This window comes from Onychostruthus taczanowskii, unplaced genomic scaffold (genome assembly GCF_017590055.1).
Source record: "Onychostruthus taczanowskii isolate IOZ18803 unplaced genomic scaffold, ASM1759005v1 scaffold19, whole genome shotgun sequence".
Taxonomy (NCBI): domain Eukaryota; kingdom Metazoa; phylum Chordata; class Aves; order Passeriformes; family Passeridae; genus Onychostruthus; species Onychostruthus taczanowskii.
The window spans coordinates 4,655,263-4,675,340 of record NW_024499128.1 but is presented as its reverse complement, the minus strand read 5'-3'; the positions used below and the strand labels follow the sequence as shown (position 1 = coordinate 4,675,340).

General features: G+C 40.5%; 1 protein-coding gene across 1 annotated transcript in view; it reads left to right on the top strand.

The window, feature by feature from the left end:
* Window positions 1–13,537: 13,537 nt before the first annotated feature.
* The window catches only part of SHISA9 (shisa family member 9), a 177,600-nt gene continuing 171,059 nt past the window's right edge, over window positions 13,538–20,078 (top strand). The window contains exon 1 of the mRNA XM_041401800.1: window positions 13,538–14,670. Coding sequence (XP_041257734.1) covers window positions 14,063–14,670 — 608 coding nt within the window. The 5' untranslated portion in view covers window positions 13,538–14,062. The remainder of the gene's footprint in view (window positions 14,671–20,078) is intronic.

The window sequence follows — 20,078 nt, the reverse complement described above, 5'->3', positions numbered from 1 at the left end:
CAGAGGGAAGTTTGACACCACAGAAACGTCCTCTACGTTGACAAGGTTCCACTTAGGTTTTCTGAAGTGGAAAAGGTAGTTGTACATCAATCAGGCACATAAATCCTCTTGTTGATTTGCCTTCCTGAGTCCCACTCTGCCACTACACTCCCCTCAAAATACAGCCTAATAAATTGCATCAGTGGTTCAGAGAATCTTTGCTGCTTTGGAGAATGATTTATGTTCGCTAAACTCTTCATAGAACTCTTCTACACATTAGTATTCACTCATATTGTATGCCAGGTTTTGCATGTGAAGTAGATCTTAAAATTGACTTTACCATCTGTGATGTCACTAATATAGCAGTCACTGTACTTCCTGAAATAGGATGACTATGAAGGATGCATCTATTTTGCCACAGATTTCTATAAAACAAAATGTTTTTCAGTAATTAAAGCTGGAGGTGAACAAAGGAAGTACTCCGGGAAAAGCACAGATTAATTTAAACCATAAATGACCCATTTAATTTTTTTTTTCACTCAAGTAATGACTGAAGAAAATGAGTTCAGAGACTGATGAAGGTTGCTGAATAGGTAATTATCGCTATTACAAACCCCTTATTTTAATTTGTAGGAAATGTGATTTGAAAATTAAATAGTACTTGATTTTTTTTTTAGGTTTCAGTGTGGGTTCTCCTTCAGCTGTGTCTAGCACTTTTGTCTCAGAATTTCAAGGACCTTTCTTTTCCCATTAATGATTGTATTAGATAACCAGAAGGATCCACTTTTCAACAGTATTATCTCAGCAATAAATTACATTTTCCACTTCCCTCAGATTCCTGGTCTAAAGATCTGTAGGTGTTTTACAGGCCTTGGGTAAAAAGAAATAACGGAAAATTTGGACACAGGTAGAGGCACACAGAGGCTGATTTATGAGTGAAGACATAACATACACCACAAAGCTTCTACTTTTAAAATTAATAATAGATGAGGACAAGACTGCATGCCCTACAAGGCAAATGTAATCCACCTGTTTTGTACTACCCTTCACTTCAGCTACCAGCCTCCTTCCCCGTGTTTGCAATGATTTTTTTCAGATTCCTTCCAGTTGTACTTATTCGTAACAACCAAGTCAACGACAACAAACACTGTCTGTATTCCCAGAGTGTTCTTTCAAATTTTTAATGCTCCAGTAGTTTTCAAATCTCTGTTACAAATGTAACAGAGTCCAATGTCCAAGCATAAAGACTAATTGACACTAGAAAAGTGGCTTTCCCACCCTTTGAATTTCTTCTGGTTTTGAAACAAGGGAGAAGAAAAATTTTATTCGTGGAAATATTGCTTGGTCTTATTGATCCATTCCTGCATTTGCTGAAGGATGATCACCATAAAGATATGTCCCCTGTACATCAGGCAAAATATAGAAATTAACTCAAGTGCCTCTTCTGCAGATGACTTGGAACCCTTAAAGATAATTTTGATGTTTGCCAGTTGGTTGCAGGAATACACAGAAAGGAATTGCAGAAGGCTGTGTACAACACTAGGCTACCAATGAGAAGATGCTACATCCAACCCTTCCAAATGTACTCTGTGGCAAACAAACCCAGTGTCCTTGCAAAATGAACTGTGCCACCAATTTCTAGCTTTAAAATCAGATGGAACTAAGACCTTCCTGCTATGAAGCATTGTCAGGCTCATTCAAAAAGCATGGTGGACATTGCACACTGTCCCAGAGTGGCCCTGAGAGTGAGCAAATGGGACAATGCCAATCCACTGAGTAGGGACACTGGAGGCTGTGTGTCTGTAGGGATGTCCTCACCACAGACCTCTCTAGCCATGACATCCTGACAACACCCATTTGACACCAGAGTCTGGCCACAGACCCGTGGTCATGAATTTATCCCATGGACTTACTTAACAGACCATGGTACTGGAATGAGTGACCAGAAACAGCTCAAAAATTGTGAAGTGTGATTAGCATTTTTGTTGAAGGCAATTGAATTAATTCATCAACTATAACATTTTTTTAATAATTAACTGTGCTGAATTTTTCATTAAAATAAAAGCACAACGTTCATATGGAGTAATTACTGTGGTGTGAAACATGTTTGAATTAGAACAAGACAACTTTGTCATTGTGTAGATAAATTCATAGTGCCAGGAAATGTTCTCCTCCCCAGGTTCTAGGAATCATGTGCCATGGTCTCCTGCAGCATACAGTACAAGCTACTATTAATAATAGATCTAGAGCTGAACATAAGGTATGGAGGGAGTGTCTAAAATGTTTAATTATTCAAATGAAGGAATTAATTGACTGTGTCTTTTTTGCAGTTTCACAATATTTCTAAACATCTTAAGGTCTGAGCATGCCAAGAAGAATATAATAATGTGTCTGAATCTGCACTTCAGTTTATTCTCCAAGACAAGCACTATGGAAAAACATTTTAAAATTGGCCATTTGGAACAGAGCAACTGACTTTGGAAAAATAGCATGTGTATATGTATATATATATATATATATATAATGTATATATACACAAAATATGTATACAATATTAAAAAACTGTGATTGATGAATTGGATCCAATGGGTGAAGATCTTGCTATACCTATTTGATGTACAAAATGTGATGTAATACTGTATCAACAAGCTGCACTTCACTCCAATATTTATGACAGTTCCTTTTAAGCTACCAGTTCTCAAGCAATTCTAGTCTAATCTAGTCTTAGCTATGATAATTTCTGCAAAAAGTATTAGATAATTCTTAAATGGTGAGAATTTGCCAGCGCTGAACTTCTAGCAGAAGATCATTCATTATTATACTTCCAAGCTTACCTAGATGGAGATCATTGCATTCCTTCTGGAACAGGCAGGTGGGAAAGAAAATATTCCATTTGCTTCTCTAAAAACCTTCAAGTCTAATTTGTCTCCAGAGAAGGTCAAACTTAACCGAAAAAATGTTGATTTACATATTTATTTTCAGGCAAACTATAGTAAACTGTAACTTCTGTTTGCCCAAAGCTTTCTCCAACAAAGTTTCTGGGGGCTGAACAAACTGTTTGCTTAAGGCTAAATTTCTTTCCTGTGCAGGTGCAATTTTGTAAGCCAGTATTGTTAAACTGTAGTGCATTTTAAGGGATTGAGAGATCCTCCCACTGTGCATTTTAAAGGATTGAGAGATCTGCATGTGGGTTGTTCGTGCCCTTGATGTGCCACAATAATTGAAGTCCAGCTAGTGTCAACAAGGATGAGGAGGAGCAGATTGGGAAGCCCTGACCTGAAGAAGCATCTGTACCTTGCTGTCAGCCAGAAATAATTATATTATAAGCAAGCTAGTACTAGAATTTCCAGTCTTTTCTCTTGGCCTCCAGAGCCAGAAGAAATCTGTGTAGTTCTGGTATTACACTCTATTTTTCTCCTTCAGCTCCTCATTGGGCAAACAGGTACTGTTTCTCTAAAAAAAAGAGGGATCAATTCTTCACTAGCAACCAGCAGAGGATACTTACTTTTAAGGTTTCTGCCAGGTTTGCTTAATTGGACTCTTCTGATAAAAAAAGCCAGCATAAGGCTATGATAGTAGTCTCAGTGCTCTGATTTTCACACTTCAGCACTAATTTGCTTCTGGATAAACTTTGGTTAATCAAATTGCTGCAACTCAAGCAAACAAAGAGTGAAATTCATCCTGGCTAAAAGGAGCCCTGGTCTCATTTAGATCCAGAGCATTTAATCTACTAATATTCTCCCAGTACCTAGTTCTTCATCTTTTGAAATGTAGCTGTTTTGGAAACATTCAGGTATGAAAACAGATAAAATATTTCAGTAGCTAAAGTACTTTCAAAATTAATTTCTCAGTGAAAAATGTTTAATTTTTAATTTTAATACACTCAAGAATAGATTTATAAACCTTGGCTTATAAATACCTGCTTTCCTTGCAACAACATTTCTTCTACTTAGTCTTAAGAGTACTTTGCAGCTGAAAGATTTACACCTTGTCCATACCCACTCAGCCTTTGACTTATAATGATGCTGCCAGCAAGGACACAAAGTAGTGACAAGCACAATGGCATCCTTGTACTGTGCAACTAGAATAAACTGTAAATTTAAAATAGCAGTGTTTACTATTTAAAACTTAGAGTTAGTAAATATCTCAAGAAAGATTTAGTGAATCAATGAGACTGCTATTATTTTTCACACTTTTCCTGTAAGAAAAGAGAATTGTAATATTTCTGGGTTCTTGCATAACCTAGTCTAGCAAGTATTTATCTCATCTTCTAAATAAAAAAATCAAACCCCCTCATCCTTAAACAAATCCAATGTAAACAGAAAAAGTACAAGGTAGAAGTTAACTTAGAGGACTTTCTGTTTGAGCTTTTGAACAATAAATCTCACCTGAACAAATATAATAATACCATCCTGGGTAAAACTTTTCCTAAACTGACTGAGAAGACAGGTATATAATTTTTTTCCAAGAAGGAGTATTCACATTTATTTATCAGCTAGGGTTTTGGAGGAGGTTTTTTTCCAAGAGAATGGTATATCATATGGGTGTCATTTCTGAAAAAAAAAAATCATGCACCTCTCATACAGTCTAGACTAAATCAAAGGGAAGAGAGCATTTTGTGATTTGTGCAAGTAAATTCATAAAGACCAACAGGACTCAACAGATTTTTAGGACAAAATCATAAACTTGTTGTGGTGAACACCATGATGTGTGGGGGAGGAGGGAGAGGTGCCAGCTGGATCCATTGCCTATCTTGGCATTTATGCTGTGTTCATCACCATGGTATCAAAACACCTTTACAAGTTCTAAGTGTAACCACAGTAAAGGATCTGTAGTTTTTCCCTGAGTCCTAGGAGAGATGGCTTTGTTGTTGTTGCTATTGTTACGATTATTGAACAAGCAGGTGAAAATAAGGGATTTTACATTTTGTTCCTAAGGAGCTCAGATTCCTCAGGGATTCAACTCCATAGTTGTATGCCAATTGCCAAGAAAATTGTATCTGTACATGGTATAGAGATGACTCTACTCTTGTTCCAGAAAATTCCAGCTCCAGAAAGGTCATGAAGGGAGTGAGAAGAAGCCCTCATCCTTTTACACAGAGTACAGAGAGGATGCTTAGGATGGATGGAGGCAGGGAGGTGGAAAGAAGAGTTGTTGAATCCACTGCTGATTTTTCCTGGTTTCCCCAGCAGTGCAGGCAGCTTCCCTGAGTGCATGTGCCAGAGAGATCTCCTTATCCCTGTGCCAGCAGAACGTGCCTCCCTTGGGCTTCCATGGATTGATGCACAGAGACACCTGAGAGCTGGCTGAACACATTTCCAGGAATATACAGCAGATGTGCTGGAAACTTAAAGCTGTATTGTTTGTGGAAATATTATTTCCTTAAATATTTCTACATTTACTCACATAATAAGCATCAGACTCTGGCCTTTGTATTTTTGTCTTTATCTTTTCCTGTATTTTTTTTCTATAGCTTTTAATGATAGATTTTGGGTTTGATTTCATTATGAAGAACACTAGCATTATAAAATTACTTCATTGAAAGAAATTGAATATTATGTACTATAAAGAACATCTCAATGAGAATAAACTTATAAAATCTTGTTCCTTAGAGTGAAGTCTTCACTCCATTGAATTTAATGGTAGTATTCCTGTTAATAATAATGAGTCAAGACATTGCATACAGCTATCAATAATTAATTATTGATAGTCAACAGAACTAATACTAAAAACATCCTATGCAATGAGACAAAAAAGTTTAAAACTGGACCCAGGCTGAGGCTTTACACAGAGGATCTATTTCTGATCTTGCTGTGCAAGTGTTTTAGTGTTTTCTTTTTGTTAACTTGAGCTAAACATTATGACAGAAACAAGTGAGATAATTGGGTATTATGAGATATCTCCTCTTTTTCACTTATGGTCATTTTCTGTGTTGAAATATTTGCATTGTTGATGTAGGAAAGCGATCCTATAGTTCAGCCATCTAAATTATGTTTTTGTTAATCATATTATCAAGACTCATGTCAACTCTTCTAGTTTGCATAGAAATTATGAGCAATTTCCTTTTAAATTTTGTATTTTTTTCTTTTTAGGAAGATCAATCCCTAAATTCACAGTGAACATTTTTTAAACTTGAAAATCCTGTTCAAGGGTTCAAGGTGTATAGAAATGACAAAGTTGCCTTTAAAAAGGCCAGCTTTCTGTCAGGTGTATGGGAGTGAATGACAGACTAATGCCCACACACACCCAAGAAAATTGTGAGTTGTCCTCTTACCAAGTATTCTGTTATAACTGGTACAACTATATGTGTGTGTGTGTATAAAAGTGTATACATATATAGATATTATTTCAATATAACACTGAAATATTCCTTTCACAGCTTCTTTACATTTTACTCCTGAGTTACTTGCCTATATTGATTACAGATTAAACAATCCATTATGAAGCTGTACTCTCAGATACCAGTGTTTTGTGATAAAACTGTGCTTAACCTTATTGTACTCTTCAATAATCTTCAAAATACATGTATTAGGGAACAGATATCCTAAATATTTTATTAACATTGGATTATATTTAGCAGGTTAGAGATAATCTGCTGATTTAAGTAAACACTACAACAAAAAGATACCACAAGAATCTGCTGTCAGCACCTTTTTGCAGCACTTCTTAAGACTCCCTGATGTGCATTTCACAATGCAGTTAAAATCCTTTTATTTGTCCTATTATTTATCCAGCTGTGGGATCATTGCACTTTCACAATAATAAAAAAAAAGAACTCTAAGCAAATATATGTTATAAAACCACAAAAATAATTTTAAATATTCTGCTACACATTAGTTACTCTACGCATTAAATTTTCAGTTTAATATTGGCTTTATGCAAAGAGCAAGGAAATTAGATTGATGCCTTTTCATTCAAGATAGTAAAACAGACTACCTAGACAGATGTTCTAGATAGATATTGCATTTATGTAGGTGTAACAGAGTTGCACTGTGCTCAGAAATATTAATGATGAATATTGTTAGCATTATCAGAACACTGTCTAGAAAGAAAACATAAGGAATGGCATTTACTCTTCCACCTTGAAATCTTCCTGCGTTTTTGACCCACCTGTCAGTACCTGGTCGATAGGTTATTTCTTCTCACTGCTTTCATGCTAAAGAACAGAGGAGCAAATCCCTTTGGAGCCAGCTTTAGCACTGCTCTTTACAGTTGGCTGTCAAGTGGAGTCAAGAAGGGACAGTTGCTACCATCTGCCTAAAAGCGTGGTCTGGAACCTGTGTGTGTATTTGTGCACGTCAACAGCTTTCCAACATATGGGCCTAAATTTAGTTTCTGAATTCATTATTGGGCTTTCAAATATGTGACCCGGTTTTCAGATGTACTGACCACTCAGACATCTGGTGGTTTCATGTAAGCTGTGATTATTCAGCATCTCTTGAGCAAAATCACTCAGTGCAGTGCAGTTCCCATTTTAAATCAGTGAGCAGACAGTTGTTGAATTTAGTAGATACTGAGTTGGTCCGTGGATGTTTAACCTTCTTGACATCTGACCCTCTTGGCCAGGCCTAGTCACATAAGTGAATCTGACAGCCACCTGAAAATTGGTGACAGCATCACCTGACACTGATAACTGTGTCATAAAATTAAAAAGGTATCACAGAACTCTGACCATAATTACTTTGTGCCACTTATTTCCTCTGTCTTGTGACTTAGCATTTTAAAATCCTGAGCATTTTAAAAACAGTTAGCATCCTTTAAAAATGGAACTGTCAAGAGAAATTTTCTTATTCATAAATCTGAAAGTTCCTGCATCTATATATTAGTACTATATATAAGATTCAAAATACATCAAGCTCCTGATGGGCATGTTGTGGCAGTGATACAGGGAGACATCATTAAAGCTTATTATCAGGGAAGCACACTAAAAAGGTCTAATTTTCACTAAGAATTTTTGATTTTGGTTGCTTGACAGAACATTTTGGAAGACATGCAAAATATATGGTGGCTAAACTATTTTGTTAGTTAAGTAATACAGCAACTTTACATTTCTGTGAAGAGCAAGTTGCTCCTGAGGTTTACAACTCAGTTCTATAGCCCTTGAGGGTTATTAGTGCTGAAACTGGCAGACTTTAACTGACTTATCAATTTGACTTCTTGTTCTGCCTTCTATCCATGGATATTCCAGGCCTGAAGAATGCACACTGTAGACTAAACTTGTCTACCTCTTTATCTCAGTTGCTGAGGAGTTTTAGAAGAAGTATTGGTTAGATCAGCTCCTCAGCTGGTCTAACATATGCCAGAGTCAAACAGCAGATGATCAGAAAATTTTCTCTGCTATGTGTCCTGCTCTGTGTCTAAGCACAGCTTCTCTATGCTCAGGCACAGTATACAGCCTATTATATCACTTTAACCTTGACAATTTTAATGCTATTTTAGGCCTGTGTAGAAAGTCTTCCTTTCTGCCTTGAAAAGTTGAACTCATGGGAACAAAGGTGGTTTGCTTTTCAGTTGGAAAGACACAAAAGCAGTTCCAAGTTTTTTGATCCTGTGTAGTTTTTTTTTTTTTTTTTTTTTTTTTTTTTTTTTTTTTTGTTAACAAGATAAAGATTTTGCTGGCACAAGTTTGCAATGATCTGCAGAGCCTTCTTTGTCAGCTGCAGTAATCCTCAGACACCCGGTCAATCACTCCAGATCTAAATTCCATGTCAGTCTAATTTATAACAAGCAGAAACGTACCTTGTTCACTGGTACTTGCAATACTGCTACAATTCAAAAGTAACGTCAGTGTTGCCAAAGAGAGAAACTGGCTGTCAGCTTTCCTTGTTCAGGATCAGAGCAGTAGCAGTGCAACAGGCAAACCCGAGGGCACAGCTCGTTTTTCAGCTGCACTGCTGGAAGCTGCTTTAGACCTGTTGGCACTTTCTTCCCACAGCTGTATACTGAAGACGTTTGCACTATACATGTATTTGCTCTTGTATGTTTATTTTCAAGTACTCTATTTACCTTCTACATTTGTCTGAATTTTCTTAATCTCCTTTGAATTAAGCTGAAGCTACAAGAACTCTCGGGATTTAATGAAGTCCACTCCAAATGTGGTTGCAGTTACTGCCTGCCTCAAACCCAACCCACATAATTACTACAGTTTAGGTTTTACAAGAAGACTGAAGAGGAAAAATATTAGGTTATAAAGGTAATTTCTACATTATAGAATTGCAATAAATTATATTACTCCTCAGTAAGCTGTAAAACCATGTCTCTCATGGTTTTCCATTCATGCAGCACCTCTTGGCTCGTTAAAATCTCTCGATGGTGATTCCTTTGCTACGTGCAAATTGTATTTTTGGGGACCTGATAACAATAACAAAGAAGTGCTCAATGTGAGATGTTCCTGTTAAAATTGCTATGAATCCATGAAATTATCAGAACAAACTGCTTCTGTCCTAGTCTATATGTGCATCTTTTTTAATGAAAAGAGAAAGGTTAGTTAGAAGATGTGTGCTCACTATTTATAAAAGCAGAAGTGTATTTAGTGTCAACAGAGTGCAGGTTGGGATTTCACACACTGTTGTACTGATACATTAATGATTGCAGTTATTGGTTAAAAGAGAAAAGGCTTATGAAATGTTTGCTATGTAACTAAAACCAAATGCATTTTAACCACCCAGCAAGACTAGTACCTCTGGGGAAGGACTGCTCATAGAGGAATGACAGAACTTGGTAGAAGCAAATGGGGCTCTCTGATCTATGCAAATTCAAGAATGTAGGGTTGTTAAAAAAAACCTCAGTCTTCTGTGTTGTGTGATTCAGGGTGTTTACAGTATTTGTGAATCATAGGACTTTTTTTCAGTATCCATAAACATTATGTCACTTGTAGCCTCCCTGGTAAAACACACTTCTTTAACTCTTTCTTAAAAGAGTTCTTTAACTCATGTCTGCTAAGACACTTCTTGCAGGTCTCAAGCTTCCCTAGTGCTGCCCAGCAGACATCTTCCACCACTGAACGGTTCTTTTAAAGGCACTGGTTGCAAACCTGCTGCCACTTGATCTGGCACAAAAGAACCATTGCTTTTTCTGTTCTCTAGCCACAAAACATTTTGTGTCTACACCCAGACACCCCACTACAGCATGAAATGACTACCAAGGAAACAGACGTTGACTGCTTCATTCCAATTTCCACACAACATTTCTTGTTACAAGATACCTTTCATATCAAAGTGCCTGAGATCAGACCTCTCTAGCTGTTTTTTATTGATAGATATTCACAGCTCTGGAATGTCTGTTAATAGTAATGATTGAGCTATAGGGCATTTTTTGGGAAATAATGATTAGCTAGAAAGCTCCATTGACTCAGTGCTCAGCAAAGGACTATTCTCTCTGTCAGGTAATCAGTCCCAGGGAAATACTCAAAGCTTGCATCAACATTGTTATTATAAACAAAAATTAAATACAGAATTTTGAACATAATAATTGCAATTGCTCCATATGGTCTAGTTCTTCTCTACTCTTTATATTTGCCACCACCCCAACATTCAGGTTAACTCACTGACTTTCTCTCCTAATTTTACTCTTTTTCAAACTCTCTTACTTACATAAAAAACCCCATGCAAGAATCAGTTTTATATACAGTTCCACACAGAATTCAATAAATCAAGTATTAGTGTATATGCAGCTTCCTGGTGACACGAGTATACATTGCTACTGAATTTACCAGGAAAGGTGCCTATTTTCTAGGTTAAAGTTGAACCACAAGCATTGCCATTGATTCACATCATCTTGGTGAAAACAAGTAAAAGAAATTCGAGGGAAAATATAACAAAAATTTTGTATATGCCTAGTGCCTAAAGTAAGAATTCCATTTAATTAAATGGATATGCACTTGAGTAAAGAGAACTCTGTAGGTTCAGGTTGAAACATTCATCCTCTCAGTTATTTCAGAAGCAAAGAACATTCCTTATGGGATAAATCTGTAGAAAAGTAGGCAATTATTACTTGCCTTAAAGCAATGTCAAAAAGAGATGTCTTGAAATTCTTGAAGTCTTGAAAGTGGAACGTGATGGTGTGAAACCAGGAAATCTTTCATGTTTCTCAACTTGTTAAGCATAACTGAAATAAATAAGACATTTATTGACTGACTTAATTGTGAAAACTTTTATAAAATCACACAATGACCCAAAATGTGCCTCAGTACTGTGTGTAATACAAATTTCTCTCAGCTAGTTTTATTTCCATTATTGTAACTAGTGGGTTTATATTTTGGTCATGCAGTTGTTCTTAGAAATATATACTGTGAAGCCATTAAAGCACACTGCCACAGGTCTAGTAAAAATGGTTTGTGCCCCAGTCTAGAACAACTCCATTTCACTACTAGAATTCTAAGACATGGTACAGCTAAAATCACTGCTAATACAACTAACTGGCAGAGAAAGATTAACTAAAGCAACTTATAATTAATTAAGGTAGCATGATTTATGGGTTCTGGGTTCCATGGGTCTGATCCAAAATCTCTTGGTGCTATAGAAAATATTTTTTTTTCAAGAAGGTTTGATCACCCTCCTGTTTTTTCCCAAGCACATGTCACTTGGGGTTGAGTTCTGATCCCATGGACCTGAATCCCACAGGTCAGGTTCTAGCCTAAATCCTTCAGGCTTCTTTTTTGTAGGGGAATTCTTAAGGAAATTCTATAGGAACTCAGCAAAACACTCAGCAAAACGAGAAACTTGTACCATATGTAGTCAGGATTAAGAACCCATAAAATAAATCAGTTTTGAATGTTATTATTTCCACACATGTATAGCACTAATAATGCAAAATATTTAAGCAGCTTTTTAGCCGTCAAATCAACAGGGAAACTTGCATAATCTTAAGTGCTTGACAGACTGGACCTTAAATGTCTCTAGGTGCAATAATAAGCATGGAAAAGATTCATTTTGTGCAGTATTTTCAGCACAAACTGCATCACAAAGTGTTAAATAATAAATAATAGCAGAGAGAAGTATACACAAGGGAGGAATGATATGATTTCAGAGGAGACTTGAAAGGGGATGTTGATGAGGTGGAGGTTTTAAGAATTAAATATTAAAACCCAGAAAGGCTGGTTTTTGGCTGGGACTGATTGTTTTTCTCTGCTGAGAAAAAAAGGGGCTCTCTAACCTACCTCCTGGACAAGGATGCCAGGCTTACTGTCAAAATGTTCAGTGGAATCATCACTGTACTTAGAGTCTATTTTTAAGAGAAGGCAAAGGATTGCAATTAGCTAACTACAGGCCTCTCAGATTCCAAACGTCTGCTTTGTCCTCTGCATCACCTTTCCATTTATTTACTGCGTAACAACTCCACACGGACTTGGCCCAAGTTCCTGAAGAGCGCCAGGGATGCAGAGGGAGAGGGAGGGCAGCCTGGCATGGCAGAGCCCCAGCACAGCAGCCTTGCCCAGAGCCAAGGGCAGCCCTGGAGGCCACGGCAAGGCACTCACAGACGTGCACCGAGGAAAAGGGAAGCGGCTTTCAGCACCAGCCCACACTGTTAAATCACGCCATAGTGGGCTTATTTCCTACATTTGGTGGCAGCATAGTATTCAGGATAATATTATTGCTACTCGCACAGGTTACCGCCGAACCAAACGACAGAGATGAGAGAGTTAAGTAACAGCGATGGAGAGCGAATCACTAAAAAGTCTTTCCCAGAGTCAGTTCTCTGATTCGGGGAAGTTATTTCAATTCTGTATCTCGCAAACAACCCGCTACCTCACCGTGCCCTCTGGAGCCAACTGACTGACACTATAAGGAGATTTTTAAATAAATTATGTGCAGGAGCAGCTCATGTTTAGCAGACAAAGCCCTGCTCGGCAGCATGCACTGCCAGCACCGCTGTACCTGTGCTCGGCACGCCGGGGCCAGGGCAGGGCCCGCTCCCGCCCGGCCTTAGCGGAGGTGCGGCCCCATGGGCGCCGCTCCGCCCGCGACACCTGCCTTTGCCTCGCAGGTGAGTGCGTCTCCGGAGAGCGCTCGGAGAGGAGCTCCCGGGAGAAGGAGCGCTCTACTTATCGGCAGAGGAGCTCTCCTGCCGCGGAGCTGCCCCAGACTCGCCCAGCCCAGCCCGGGCCGGCTGCCCCCGAGCCCGCTCGGCGGGGGGCGGGCTGAGGGAGGCAGGGGACGAGGCGGCGCTCCCGCGCTTTTGGAAACGCACCTGTGGGGAGCGCCCGCCGGGACGGGAAGTCTCTTATGTAAGGGATGGCGGGGAGCGGGTGAGGGGGGCGAGGCGGGGGTCGGCTCTGCGGCGGAGCTGATGCGAGGACGGAGAGCTCCACAAAGGGGCTGGAAGGGAGGAAGAGAGAGAGGGGGTGAGAGAGAGAGAGGGAGGGAGAAAGGGAGAAGTCGCCGGCCCCTCAGCGGGGCTGCCGGGGTGGGGGACAGGCGGGCGGGCAGCCCCGTCTCTGGCACGCAGCTTCCCGCGGCCGCCTCAGAGGACGGGCTGGGCTCTCCCCGCTGGCACAGCGCTCGCCTGCCCTCCACGGCGCATCTCCCTTCCCCGGCGGCTGGATGCCGCGGCGGGTCCGTCCAGCCTCCCGCGCCCTGCCCTGGCAGCCCGGCCGCGGGCGGGGCTCGGCGGGCGCCGCGGGTGTCTGAGGGAGTTGTGCGAGTGACCGCGTCGGGCTCCGCGGGGGAGCGGAAGGTGGGTGCCCCCGGCGCTGGCACCAGGCTGCGCGGGGAGGCTCCTCGCTCGCCCTCTCTCCTCCTCCCGCCCCTGCAGCGCCCTCGCCTCAGCCCTCCCGCTTGGCGGCCCCTCCACGCCCCTCTGCCAGCCCAGCGCGGTGCCCCGCACGCCGCCGCCACCTCCACCCCTCGGTCCTCCTCTTCCTCCTCCTCCTCCTCCTCCTTCTCCTCCTCCTCCTCCTCCCGCGCTCTCTCTCACGCGCACTCCGCTCCACAAGTGCCGCGCGCTCGCTGCTCCGGAGCGGAGCGGGGCTGGGCTGCGGACCCTGCGCGGGGCTGCGGACCCTGCCCGGCCCGTTCGGGGCTGTCCGTGGTGCTGGAGGCGAGCGCGGGCTGAGCGGACGCCCGGCTCCTGACGGAGCCCCTTTATGTTCAGCTCCTGGCGCAGCGCAGCATCCAGCAGCTCGAGCGGCGGCGGCAGCAGCATCGCTGAGCCGGGGCTGGGAGGCAGAATGGAAGGCTTTATTCGGCTGCTCTTCGGCTACTTGGTGGCGGACCTTCTCACGCTGGTGTGTCGGGCTCAGGAGAAAGCTGGCCAGCAGCTGGGGAGCTTTGTGGTGCTCTCGGGAGGAAACCACTCCAGCCTCGGGGAGCAGATAGACCCCTCCGAGCCACCTCCCACCCCAGACTTCTGCAGGGGCTACTTTGACGTGATGGGGCAGTGGGACCCCCCCTTTAACTGCAGCTCGGGGGAGTTCATCTTCTGCTGTGGCACTTGTGGCTTCAGGTTTTGCTGCAAGTTCAAGAAGACAAGGCTGGATCAAAGCACCTGCACAAACTATGAGACGCCGTTGTGGATGAACACTGGGAAGCCTCCTTCCCGCATAGACGACCCTCTGCATGACCCTACCCGGGATAAAACCAACCTTATTGTCTACATCATCTGTGGGGTTGTAGCAGTCATGGTGCTGGTGGGGATCTTCACCAAACTAGGGCTGGAGAAGGCACACAGACCCCAGCGGGAGCACATGTCCAGGTAAGGCTGAGTGCCAGGCAGCAGGGTCCCCTTTCCCCCTACCTTCTGCCCAGCCCCTAGAGAGGAGAGAGGAGCCCATGTGTCCCTGCCAAACGAACAACTCCTGCCAGGCAGGCTGCATTCCCCTGCAAGGCGACTGAGAGAGACCAACTTTGCTGAGCAGAGCTCTTGTGGTGCCCCCAGCCCAGGTTACCACATGCATATTGAGGAAGACGAGGGATAATTGTGGAGTCTGCACAGACAGTAGTCCATTTTTATCTGCAGTGCCTGACCCTCTCCCTAACAAGATCCAGCAAGTGTTCCCAGATATACTGTGCATAAATAGAAAAACAAATTCTGAAACCAGCAACACTGAATTATAGAAAGCCTGATGTATTCCCTCTTCCAACAGTTTCAAAGATTGGAAAATGTTTTTACTTCTCAACAGAAGGATGTAAACAAATGCCATCTCACCCTCCCTCTCCAGCTGCAAAATGGTTTTGGCAGGACCTTCCCTACTCCTCCAGCCCTTGCAAGTGTGTGAGCTATTTGTAAAATTTCTAAGCTGTGAAAATGAGTCAGGGTGGAAGGGAAGAGGAAGACACAGAAAGGAAAAGCTATTGTAGAATTTCTTAACATTTTTTCAGTTACTGTTGAGAGGTAAAAAATGGAATACGAAAGTCTTGCCTCATGCATGTATGTGTGTGTTCTAACTGTCTCCACGGTGTAATGGCTGAGTTATAGCAAAGAGAACCTCCCCCACGCAGAGTTAGGAATGCTGTGTACCATCTACTCCAGATCCTGGCTGCCTAGTGGTGGATAGGCAGGTGGGCAACTCGGGACAGAGCCCAGTGTCTTTAACAACATATTCCAAACCAGATTGTCACAGCAGTTCAAAATCAAGGCATAACACATTTGTCAAGTTTGCAGCCTGTCTGATTCTTTATGCTAATCCCAGGCACAGGAAAGTAAAGCAGATGGGGGGAAGGCATTAAAAAAGGCAAACAGACCCATTAAAGAGTCTAAATAGATCCCAGCATATTGGGCAACTTCAGCGATGAAATGCAATGAAAGGATACCTTCTACTGGACGTGCAGTGTGGCAGAAAACTTCCTCTTGCCCCGACTGCTAATGGTGTAGCCCACAATCTTTAAAGCTTAGATGAAGAATCATCCTTTGAAAGACAGTCCAAGAGATCAACTCAACACCTGGAGCCTCATTTTTACTGAAGTTTCTGCATGACTTTTTGATTAACTGCTTATTTTGAAATGAACAGAGAAAGTCACAGAAATACTCCTGAAAATGCATCACCAGTTCACAAGCTATTATTTGCTATTTATAAACTGGTTGATATGGATATGCTTTACTGCTGAGGAAGAAAGAACATTGCAGAAATTTTAGTCAACAGAGTGTGTCAGTGATACTTCTGGAAAGATGGTTTTTGTTGAGGAAGGTATGATAATCCTTTAGAAATTTTAGACATGAATAGACATGAATATAAATTGAGAATATACATTTTGAATATAAATTGAAACAATACATAGGTCCCAATTTATTTTTTAAATTTTAATCCCCAGAGCTTGTTTGCAAAAAGCTCTTCCTTGCTTCAGTCTCTCTCTATAGGGTCTTTGTGCAGGGAAAGAGAGGGCTCATAACATTCACAAAGCCCAGAACAGAGTGAAGTTATAGCCATCCCTGTGAATTATGGCTTAAATAGGTCCTGCTTCTGTGAGTAGAAATATTTGCCATGTAAAGTACAGGTGTGAAGTGTTCTGAAAGGATAGTCTGTCTCAGTTTATGGAAGTAGAATTATGGGGGATTGGAAAATCATTCTCATATCCTTGAGTCATGTATGCATAAAGATTAGGTTTCTGGAGTGGGTCTTAGCAAAGGTCGTCTGTTACCTTGATTACTTAACAGCATCTGTGATCTTGTACATGAAACTGTTCAAGGCAAGATTATATAGAAACTTGGAAAGTCATGATCACATGGCAAAACAGTCACCCACTCAGTACACATAATAGCTAGTCATATTCTGAAAAAGAAGATCTATAGCTTCTTTTTTTTTTAATAAGTTCTCTCTTATTCCAGTTGTGGGATAGGTTTAACATTAATTTGAAAGGGAATTAGATTTGTAAATCCCTTTGCAATCTATAAATATATTCATTGAACGAAGAATTGAAGTAACCTCTTAGTCCTCAAGTGAGTGTTTAACTAAAATAATTTATTCTAGCTCATTTTACACTACTAATGTTCTGAAAAAAGGCTGCAATGCTTAAAAATAATTTATCTGTTCAAACAGTTAATAGTACCAACAATTGACATAATATGTAGGCTGTATTCATAGTCACCTTCTTTTATAATATTCATCACTACAATATCAGAAAAACAAAGCAAAAAAGAACACCTCCTACGTTTTGTTTTTTTTTTTTTTCTATACTGAACCTTATTAATAAGCAGAAGTTTAATGCATCAAGAGTGTTAGGTAGGCCAAAGCAAAAGTACTAAGTGTTACTCCATTTTGGCTGACAGCAAGAAACACACAGAGACTGATTTGTCATCTATTTCCTTAGCTAAGATTGTGTCCTTTCCCTTGCCCAACCAATGGTACATGAAAAATTTGAATCCCCTTCATTTCTATGAACAAATTCACCTAGGAAATGGATAGTACTGCTTATCAAAAAAGACAATGCAGGATGGAAACTGATTTTCTTAATGGGGGCTGATTATTTAAGAAAAATGAACAATTAAGTATAACTGGTGTAAATGATAGATTTCCATTTTTTGATTTACTAAAAATATTCCAAAATATGAACAGAGACTTGACACATGGGAATAAGAACATTGACTTCTAAATAAGAAGCAAAACTGTGCCACACTTTTTAATTTCTTGCAGTACTTCATCTTGCAGTCAGTAGATCTGCTGTTGAAGTAAGACACTGGTGTGTGTAAGAGTGGTACAATATTTATAAAGAAAGTTTTCTTTATTAACTGAGCATAGCTTCCATACAGCTACCTTTCATTAAATTTTGTTTACTACTATAACAAAACAAACCAAGAGCACTACATTAATGTCACTAAATTTTCCTGATATATTTGACAATGAAAAAAAACATTGTGGAAATATATTTAATCAGTGAAAAAAATCCATATGAAAAAGTCTCTTTTGGGTGACTCTCTTTAGAAAAAAAAAAGTCAAGACTTGTCCTTTCTTAGAGAAAAAGGACTTGTTACTTCTTTTGTTTGGGGGAAACAGGGCAGGTATGGCACTCTTGACATTTTCTTTCTGTTGGCATGGAACTGTAAATCTGGAAGATGAACATGGAGAGTGGAGCACAGAAGTAACTCAGCATGGAGCATTTCATTTTAGACCTTGCATGTTTTGTTTCTCCTTATTTTAAAATTTGTTCCTTGATGTTAAAAGGAGATGAGTATTCCCTTCAGCTACAATGTCCAAGACTAAGCAGTAATAGTAGTATCCAGAGTAGCTCTTCCTTTCCCCTCCTGTTTTTGAGGAGAACAAGGAAATCAGATGGTGTAGGAGGGAGCTATGGCAGAGGGAGGGAACGTGGCAGTGTTGTGCATGAGAGGACACAGATTTATCTGCCTGCTGAAGCAGACCAGGAGCTTTGTTAGGCATATGAGGGCAGCACATTCTTGCTGCTTGAGACTACACCAATGGGCCTGCCAGGCTCCATCAGTTCAAGTGGAGAATTCTCTCTCAAAAATGAATAGAAAATGAAAAAGCTTTACCTCTGTTGCATGGAGGAGATTATTCTGTAAATACAACTGCACCTTTGTCTTCTTCCTTAATCCTTGCAGAGAATATGCAAACAAACCAAGAACTGAAAGGAAAATGTTTACAATCATGCTCTTATGCTGTAAGTCCTGTTTTTTAAAACAGTCCTTCTGACAGTGTGTTACAGTCCTACAAATATCGTGAACCATCTGAGCTCTTCCTTCTCCCTTCACAAGGGAGAAAGTGCCCAGTGCTGAGCTCAGGACTGAAGTCTTTTATTGATCATTTAAAAGACATGTAGTTGGGTCCAAAAATGGCCTGGCTTGCCAAAATACTGAATCCAATGTGTGAAATTATTTCCCTTATGGGTTTGACCCAGTTTTGGAGGCAAAATATGACAAGTGATCTTTCATGAAATAACTTGTGTTTCAGCTTGTACCCATAAGGGAAATACCTGGCTCCACATGCTTTATATATGCTTTATAGCACCCCAACCCAGTATTACATATCCAAAAAGAAAACTCTTATGGCAAGACAAATGCTGAAGTTTTGTGATACTTGGATAATTCTGGGCCATGAACTCCTACATATTTAACACTTCTCCATTTTTGTAATACTACAACCAATATCCCTCCACTGCTTCCTGATTAGAAGGTTTTCTTGCACTTTGCATTTCCTTAAAAAAACATCCAGTAGGTAAATAGCTGTAGGTAAAGACCCTCTGTGTAAAGCTTAACTTTTCAATGTGACAGACTATAACAATTTCTTCAGATAATGAACAAAATCTATATGACTATATTTAGGTGAGAAAAATGCATGAAGGTATTTTAAAATTCTCCTGGCCTATGTGGAATTTTTCAAAGCAAACATCTGTTCAAGGACTTTGTCATGTACTGGGGAACAAGCCTCCCTTTATCCATTTCATTATGTGGGCAAATCCCTAAAAGAACAAAATGCAGGTACAGCATTTCCTTTGTACTTCAGTGATACTGAAGCTGCTACACATTTTAACTCTCTCTGACATCAGTGGAGAATAAGGACATGCTCTCAGTTACAGGAGCTATTCTGCCCTGGGAAGATTGTGCAACTTTGGCTAACGCAGTATAGGTGCTGTGTTATTAAAACCAGAACTTGAGGGCGAGTAGTTAATCTTTTCTTAGTACAGAAGGAATTGAAAACCATTTGAAAAAACTACCCTGAGCTGGTGTGGGCAAATCCCTAAAAGAACAAAATGCAGGTACAGCATTTCCTTTGTACTTCAGTGATACTGAAGCTGCTACACATTTTAACTCTGTCTGACATCGGTGGAGAATAAGGACATGCTCTCAGTTACAGGAGCTATTCTGCCCTGGGAAGATTGTGCAACTTTGGCTAACGCAGTATAGATGCTGTGTTATTAAAACCAGAACTTGAGGGCGAGTAGTTAATCTTTTCTTAATACAGAAGGAATTGTACAGGTAATTCCTTGAAAACCATTTGAAAAAAGCTACCCTGAACTGGTAGAAAACTTAGCATTTTCATAGACAGGCAGTAGTTCATCTGCCATCATACAGAGTGTTATTTAAAGTCTACAGCAAACAATATTTACCATGAGACTGAGGGCAATGAGGAAAGGATGTCTGAAAACCCACTCTCACAAAGTGGGGAAATACTTAGATCTCACAGTTGTAACTCCCACACTGGAGTTAGG